Consider the following 9,066-nt stretch of genomic DNA (forward strand, 5'->3'; position numbering starts at 1 on the left):
ATAATGTGCTGGAACTGCTGTCTTTTAAGGGATGAGCAAATGCGTTTTAATAATTAAGTTCCCTGGGCTCCTGATGAAACAGAGTCAGCACCTCAAGAGGAACATGGTCCTGAACTTGTAAGCAGGACTTCAAAATGGGTCATCCCTATCCCCTGCCACCTTCGCCCCTCTCCTTTGTGACGTCAACCCACTGCAAAGCCCACTGCCCACTGAATGGAGGCTGTGGTTTGGACAAGGGAGTCCAGAGACTGAAGAGCTCAAGTGTTGACCTGGGTTAGTCCACCACAATATATGTAAGTGCCATCAAGACTCCTAGGCACAGGACCCTTTTCACAAGATGGCACTGAAAGTGAAGAAGGAAGCTCCTGCCCCTCCCAAAGCCGAAGCCAAAGCAAAGGCTTTGAAGGCCAAGAAGGCAGTGCTAAAAGGTGTCCATAGCCACAAAAAAAAGAAGATCCGTACATCACCCACCTTCCAGCGGCCAAAGACACTGAGGCTCCGGAGGCGGCCCAAATATCCTTGGAAGAGCACCCCCAGGAGAAACAAGCTTGATCACTATGCCATCATCAAGTTCCCCTTGACAACTGAGTCTGCCATGAAGAAGATAGAAGACAAGAACACACTTGTGTTCATTGTGGATGTCAAAGCCAATAAGCACCAGATCAAACAGGCTGTGAAGAAGCTCTATGACATTGATGTGGCCAAAGTCAACACCCTGATCAGGCCTGATGGAGAGAAGAAGGCATATGTTCGACTGGCTCCCGATTACGATGCTTTGGACGTTGCCAATAAAATTGGGATCATCTAAACCGAGTCCAACAGTCCAACTGGCCAATTCGCCAATTCTAAATATATTATCTTTTCACCTTAAAAAAAAAAAAAAAAAAAGACTCCTAGGCACAGTTAGATCTGACTTTGGGGGACCTGAAACCAGGTGCCAGCTTATAGTGAATCAGGACAAATAATCAGAATATCTTCAGTCATGTAGATTATGACCTTACATCCCAAATATATCTTATTTAATATGCAACCATCCATGGGTATACGTGGGAGATTTGTTCCAGGACCTCTGTGTATATCAGAATCGGTGCCACACTCAAGTCCACGGTCAGCCCTGCAAAACTCACGTATACACAACCCTCCATATATGCAGACTTTGCATCCCGTGAATACTGTATTTTCAACACGCTTTGGTTGAAAAAAATCCGTGTATAAGTGGGCCCGTGCATTTCAAACCCATATTGTTTAAGGATCAACTGTAGCTCTATTATTTTCAGTAAATCAACTGACTCCCAAATTATATCTAATGTACATATAAACCAACATGAACTGGGAAGCAACATATTATAGTGAATAAGAGAATAGATTGCTGAGTCAGAAAGACAATTGTTGATAAGCATTGACCTTCATTAAATCCATTAACTTCTCTTAGCCTTCGTTTCCTCATCTGTAGAATAAAAATATTTCTGATACTTACCTACCAGGATAGTACAAAAATTAAAGAAAAAAAGCTGTGTAAAACCTTAAAACAATATTTACTCAATAAATGTTAGCTCTCATTATATAACGAAACATGATTTTATTTTAAAACTTTATAAGACCTTGACTAAAAATAAATTCGTAAACCAAATAACTCTTTGATCACATGATCCAAGTTTTGGTTGGAAACTGGTCACAGTGGACATCGATAACTAGAAGAATCAAAGTGTAAAATGTAAATTACTCAACAATGCTTTCCTCTGTAAATATATCATTTCGGTAACATTCTAAATCTATTCTCAATGTCTTTTTCTCCTCATTAAAAAAAAAAACATGTAATGCCACAGGGTTTCAAAACAAATCAATAAGGAAAGAGAAGAACTGAGCACAGGCTAGTGTTCAATAGCACAGTACAGTGACTAGAGTTAACAGCAATGTATATTTCAAAAGAGCTAGAAGATTTGAAACATTCCCAACACAAAGAAATAATAAATGTTCAAGGTGATGGATGATATCCTGATTTGATCATGACACATTATATGTGTGTATCAAAATATCACATGTACCCCATAAATAGATGTAATTATTCTGCTTCAATAAAAATAGTTTAAATAATAAATAAATATAATTTTTAAAAAGAAACTGGGGATAACAATTTGGGACTGCTGTGAAGATGAAATGATGTTGTCTATACAGGCCTTTAGCCTCACTCTGAAAGTGCTGAGGAAGCATTAGCTGGTGTCATCATTATTGCCTTTTTTGTCCCAAAGCAGAGGGAAGCCAGCATGTTCTTGTGGGGGGAACCACATCTCTGCCCTCCAGTGCTTTGCCAGAGGCCAAGCCAGTCTTCCCCACAGAACTCGGACTCTACAATGTCCAGGTTCTGCCTTCCCCTCTCATTCATTTAGTTCCCATCCTCCCTCCCAAACAGCCTTGAAGACCTCCAAGATCACCCTGGGGGCCAGGAAAGGGTAAAGAAAAGCATGTGGTGCCTGCTGACATGCACAGAACATCAAGATGACCTCTCCTACCTTTCAAAGAAACAGTTTTGTGTGTGTGGCCCAAGACAAAGGGAGCACTGTTGACTTTTCCTTGTGAGAGACTATCTCGGAGCCCCGAGTTTGTTTGATGAATTGTTTGGGGTAGATAAAATAGCCCTGTCCCACTCTTTCAATGCTGCCACCAAGAGCAGATTAACAAAAAATGTGCTGGACACATCGGAAAATGCAGCCCTACAAAAACAGTTCTTGAGGGAGAAAGAATTTTTTTGTCTCTTGCTGAAAATTTTCCCATGCTTTGTGGCCAGCCCATGCTGGCCTGAACTCGGGGTCACCTTCTCTCCATTGGAAGCGTCAGGAAGACTCAGGGTTGAAGACACCGCATAAGGTTTGCAGCTAAAGCTGGAACAGATGGGAGACGGGCCCAGGAAACCCGTTGGGAACACAGAAGACTGACTCCCAGCCCCTGTAAGCCCATGGCATGCAACAAGAGAAGAAACAAGAGTGACCTTTGGCACCAGGAATATACAGCTCAGAGAAAGCCCAGTTAACAGTTGCAGAACGCTGGATAGCCTGGTGGTTAAGCGAATGGGCTTTGGAGTCAGGTAGACTTCAGTTCCCAACCTGGAACTGCCACTCGCTCAGGTGACCTACCTTGCTGAACCCCAATGACACAGACAGAGAAGAAAACTAACCCCATAAAGGTTGTGGTGGGGCCTAAAGGAGGCAATGGAGGTAAAGCCCTTGGAAGGTGAAAATGGTGGCTTTGATAATAATATGTACATCCTTGAATTGTAATCCTTTATTTAGTTCCAGGTTTTAAAGGAGATTCAGAGGCAAGGGGCCCTTCTCTAGAGCGGGAAGCTCTTTAGCATGATGGCAATCGCTTAAAGAACTCTCAACTACTTGCAGAGAAAGCTCTGTTTTAAGGGCCATGGAGAAACAGTACAGCCCTCGCACGTGGTCTGCACTCTGTAACTGTAGCTGATACTGTTGTCAAAACCACAAGGGGGGGTTTGGTCCAGGTCCAGTTCCTCATCGCACAAAGATCCAGTTATTGAGACAACAGGGATTGTCAAGAAAGGAAGGAATTTTTAATACAATATCTTGCCAGGAAAGTGAGAGAAGCTGCCTCAAATCTGACTAAGGGAGATCATGGGCTTTTAAAGGAGGGGCCACGAACCTTCCTTCTGCAGGTCATGATATAACTGACAAGGGGCTGCATGCATTGGGGCAGGTCTTGTGCATTGGGGCAGGTTGTGGCGGACGGTTAGTCATCAGGAAGTCTGCCCAGGGGGCTTTAGAATCTCGGCTTGTTTGTCTTGCAGAAAATCCACCATTTCTGGGAAACAATTCAAAAGATCAGGTAGTTAGATAAGGCAGAGGATTATATAGGGGTCACTGAAATTTGTTCAGTGGGGGGCTGGTTACAATACTACATTAATAAAGGCTGATGACTACTGAGCAGTTACTATGGACCAAGCAGCATTCTAAGTGCTTTTCATGCATCTTCTTATTTGATCCTTACAGAAATCCTTATAATAGTAATATTATCCTCATTGTAGAGAAAAGAAAGCTGAGACTTAGAAACTTGCCCAAGATCACCCAGGTAGTAGATGGCAGAGTTAGAATTTACCTACACATATGCATGATCCATTTCATGCCTCTCATTGGTTGGGGTCACGGAAGAATTTGACACTCTTCTATGGAAAGCTGTTGGGACCTCCTTTTATCCACACCACATCAGCCCTTCATCTGTGCCCAGACTCACATCCTGCGTTTATGCCTTGAGTTGGGACCCTGTTGACGGTGGCTGGAAATCACACTGAAGGATTTCTCCAGCCAAGCCCTGTACACCCCCTATTTTCTATAATCATTCAATGGTACACACCAAGGACCCTCAGACATTATCCATTCAATGTCCTCCATTTTCAAATAACAAAACAAAGACTCAGAGAGGTGAAGTGACTACAGCAAAGACACACAGCCAGTTCCCAGCCCAGCCAGGTCTAGAAAAACCCAGCTCTCCAAATTCCTTGGTACCACTTTACGCTTTGTTCCTTTAACGTCTTAGTCTTCCTTGCAAAGGAAACATGAGCCTTTGCCCAGGTGAATAATAATGGTTGTAGTCCACTTCCAACTCTGGTTCCCAGTGCCTGTGCCCATGTGACAGACAATAGAGGAAACTTCACCATAAATCTGACAAGCTGACACCTGACACCATACCAACGAGAATGCCCACTTACCAGTGTCACATAGCTATCCTGCATATGAGGCAGCCTCCCTTCCACTAATTCATGAGGCCCACCCTTGCCTCTTGCTACCCTGGCTGCCCTGTTGGGGCTACACCAACATGCTAGTGCATCAGGCCATTGTAGATGTTTCTCCTCTTATCTGCAATGGGTTTTGTCATTGGGTTCTGAGATGTAAGAGTTATGAAGAGAATGAGTGTCCATTTATTCATTTAGTAACTCAACAAATACTTATTGAGGACCAGCTATGCAACAGGCCCTGAGCTATCTGCTGGAGCACAGTGAATAACCAGACATGATCCAAGATCAGAACCTACAGCCCAGAAAGAGACACAGATATTAAAGAGTCAGACACACCCATAAATAAAATGATGGTGAAAATGCAATGAAGGAAACCAAACAGGGTACTATGGAAAGAATAATAGGACAAGCCCACATAGGACCATGTGCTCAGAACAAGGCCACTCTGCAGAGGAAGCTTAAGGCCTCGATGAGCACAGGACAGAGAAAGTCTTTGTCTCTGGTCCCCATTCCAAGTTTTCAGCTTGCTCCATATCCTGTTTAAGATTTCCTAATTATGAGGCTGGGTGCGGTGGCTCACGCCTGTAATCCTAACATTCTGGGAGGCTGAGGCAGGCGGATCTTTTGAGCTTAGGAGTTCGAGAACAGCCTGAACAAGAGTGAGACCACGTCTCTACTAAAAAAAATAGAAAGAAATTAGCTGGACAACTAAAAATATATAGAAAAAATTAGCCGGGCATGGTGGCACATACCTGTAGTCCCAGCTACTTGGGAGGCTGAGGTAGTAGGATTGCTTGAGCCCAGGAGTTTGAGGTTGCTGTGAGCTAGGCTGATGCCATGGTACTCTAGCCTGGGCAACAGAGTGAGACTCTGTCTCAAAAAAAAAAAAAATATTTCTTAATTATAAAAATGAGATACTCATTGTAGAACATTTAGAAACTCAAAAAAAGATAAAAAGAAGAAGAAAGAAATTGCTCACAAACTCACTCATACTCCCATTATTGCTAACTGGCACATTTATTTCAAGATATTATATATATATATATGTATGTATAAAATAGTATAAAAATGAACCTTTTATGTTTGAAAGGAAAATGTATGGACATGGTAAAAAAAAAATCCAAAGTATAAAAAGCATATAATAAAAATTAAGTTATTCTTCTATCCTAGCCACTACCACCCCCAGTTTTATTCCCCAGAGTAAAAGTTTTTTGTGTAGTCTTCCAGAGGGGAAAAAAAAAAAAATATATATATATATATATATATATATATTGCATAAAATGTATCATTCTATGGGCCCTATTCTGCTCTTTGCATTATCACTTTAAAATATATCCTAGAGAAGCACATATAGATAATCTTTATTCTTTTTTAATAACTATTAATGCCTATTTTTACATAACAGAGGCCACATTACATAATAATCTTGTACCCTGCTTTTTCACTTAATATTACATCATTAACTATTCTTACTTCATTAAAAATTATTTGTAAAAAACAATTTTAATGATGGTAAAATATTCCACTGTATGAGTAAACTATAATTTATGTAAACATTACCTAATTATGAATATTTGGAATACTTCAGAAAATCTTGATAATGGCTTCAATGAATATTATGCATAAACCTTTTCTGTGTTTCTCTACTTACAGAAGCCTAAATGCATTTCTGTAAGAATTTTTCAAGACCTCTTAGGAACCCAGCATCATTCTCTAGTCTATTGCAATGCCAAAGACACTTAGGATGTGATTATCAATATTTTTAAAAATAAGAAGAACATATACTGTGTGATAAACAAACTATCTCTGGATGATCCCATCTCCAGGTGGCCTAAATCAGCTCTGCTCCAGGCAGAAAAACAAACACTTGTTCTTATTCTTTTGTTGTCTGACTTATTCCTTCCCCAAGTGACCTTCCCTCACCAATAGAGTGATAAGTTTTACAGTGACCTTCCCTCACCAATAGAGGGATAAGTTTTACAGGGCCAAAGGTTCAGAAAAAGGGACAAAGGAGGTCACTTAGCCAGCTTCCATTCTAGGCCTGGGTCTCCTTCTGTTTAAGGGAAAAGATGTCCTCCATTTGGCCCAGAGGGTTCTACACTAAGGTAGGAGGCTAGAGCCCAAGCCAGTAATAAAATGCCCCTTTGCCTGGCCTTATTGTGGGCGTACATCTTTTGGGAACCTTGCTGGGACTGGGGAGGAGTGGTTGAGACCAGACAGAATTTGGATGCCTACCTAACACGCCCACTAGAGAGCTCTCTGTCCACTTGTACATAATTACGGCTCAGTAAACGTGAGTGCAGGTTCTAGAGCCAGAGGGCCACTACTTCCTAGACAAGTTATTTAGACTGCCCGGCTCCAATTTCCTCATCTTTAAAATGGTGATGATATTAATAATAGAACCTACCTCAAAGAATTAATATGAGAATTTCATGTAATTTAGAATGATGCCTGGGGCACTATAAGCACTCAATAAATGTTTATTATTATAATTTATAATAGGTGAAGAATGGAGTTGAGCACTTAAGTTTTTTAGAACTCATTCAATTCCAACAGCATGATAGAAGAAGCCCAAAAGGGCTCAAACACTTTACAAAAGCAACTATAAATATTCAACAAACCCAACACTTTGTTTGATCATAGGGCTGAGGGTGAGGAGTACATGTGGTTAGAATAAAAGAGTGAAACATTGGCGTGTTGAATTGTTAAGACCAAGCACTGGACCAAGCCAGATGGACTTCCCTTCATCTGTCACATGGACTCATGATGGAGGACATACTGCTTGATTCCAATATTAATATTATTAATATTTCCAATTCTGCTAGGATGGAGTGGGTGTATGAATTTTTCTGAAAGAAATTCCAGGCAGAAGGACTCATATTAGGCAAGCATGAAAGCATGGAAGTACACTGTATGCTCAGAAGATGATGAATGGTTCACTATAGATAATACTGGAGCTTTTCTCATGATTGAAGCCAGAACCTAGCAGAAGAAGATAATCCTAGAAAGACGGGATTTGGGTCAGAATATGCATGGCCTTTAAGGCCACATAGAAGTGGTTGTACTTATCCAACAAATACACGAAACGGAATAACTCTTCATATTTCTATTTTAAATAACATTACATGTGGCCAAGTAGAGAATGTATCAACCGGTAATAAAATTATAGGCAAAAAAGTTATCTTAAGGTCATTATTAAGAATCTAGGAGAGAGAAGATGAGACTCTGATGTAGAGTGATGGAAAAGTCAAGAGGAAGAGAGAAAAAGCATCGAGACATTTCAGAGTTAGAAGCAGTGGGTCTTAATGATTGTTTAATGTCATAGGTGAGCACACGTGCACATGTGCAAGAAGGAGAGAGAAGAGTTAAACTTACTCCAAAGCATTATGTCAGAAAGACAAAAGAGTAGGGCACAACACAGTTAACTGTTGGCAATGTTAACCAATGCTAACCGGAAATGTTCTTTGAGGATGGGAGTGTTAAGAAGATCATGTTCTGGTGGTGTTGAGCAGCAGAGGAATCCCTAGGTATCTAAGTCACTGGGTTCCATAGGGTCAGGAGCACCTGAAGTGATAACAAAGTTGTCAAAACTAGAGATGCAGAACATGCCATAGTCTTTACTCATTTGACTATTTTGCCAAGTATTGGTCCTGCCAGTAAGAAACTCCCTTCATTGCCTTCCAATGCCATGACAGTCTCCCAATTCCCCCACACTGCCTCTCTCTGCTCCTCACCCAGAGCGAAGTGTCCTTTCTCTGTACTCCCATGGTACCCAGCATGTACGACCACATGATGCTATAATTATATGGTCCTCTACCTAGTCCCCTCTAGACCACGAGCTTCTTAGTAGCAAGGAATGTGTCTTATTTATCCGCATGATATCAACACTTAGCACGATGTCCGGCACAGAGTCCAGCCTCAATCAGAATCCTATGGTGCAGGATCTTTTACTGCCTAATATACAAAGATAATCACGTGCAGTTGCATTAGTCCCTCACAGATAGTTGCAGTGTTAATGTTCCTCGACCTGTTGAAATTGATAGGAGGAGATGTATAGTCTGACAAATTTTAATCAAGACACTCAGATGTCTGCTGCACTCTAAATGCACTATAGACCCATCTGCCTTTTCTCATATTTCTGCCACAATCATTTTGTTATTTCTATTTCCAGAGTCCCACGGTAAAAAATTTTTAAATCTCTACCTTACCAAGACCAAGAAAAACAGTAACAACGAAACTGAAGACCAAACTCAAAATGAAAAGTTGATGACATGCAATATATTATTCCGTTTTAATTATTTTTATTTATAAGCCTG

At 40.9% G+C, this 9,066-nt stretch overlaps 1 protein-coding gene across 1 annotated transcript; it reads left to right on the forward strand.

Annotated features, from left to right (window-relative positions):
- Nucleotides 1-332: 332 nt before the first annotated feature.
- Nucleotides 333-813, forward strand: LOC123638884 (60S ribosomal protein L23a-like). The gene has a single exon (XM_045552686.1). The coding sequence runs from the start codon at nt 338-340 to the stop codon at nt 806-808; it is 471 nt and encodes a 156-aa protein (XP_045408642.1). The 5' UTR covers nt 333-337; the 3' UTR covers nt 809-813.
- Nucleotides 814-9,066: the final 8,253 nt, after the last annotated feature.

Source organism: Lemur catta, chromosome 5 (genome assembly GCF_020740605.2).
Source record: "Lemur catta isolate mLemCat1 chromosome 5, mLemCat1.pri, whole genome shotgun sequence".
Taxonomy (NCBI): Eukaryota; Metazoa; Chordata; class Mammalia; order Primates; family Lemuridae; genus Lemur; species Lemur catta.

What these genes read in the sequence shown, in the direction of transcription:
- LOC123638884 (XM_045552686.1), top strand. Translation starts at nt 338, where the DNA reads ATGGCACTGAAAGTGAAGAAGGAAGCTCCTGCCCCTCCCAAAGCCGAA.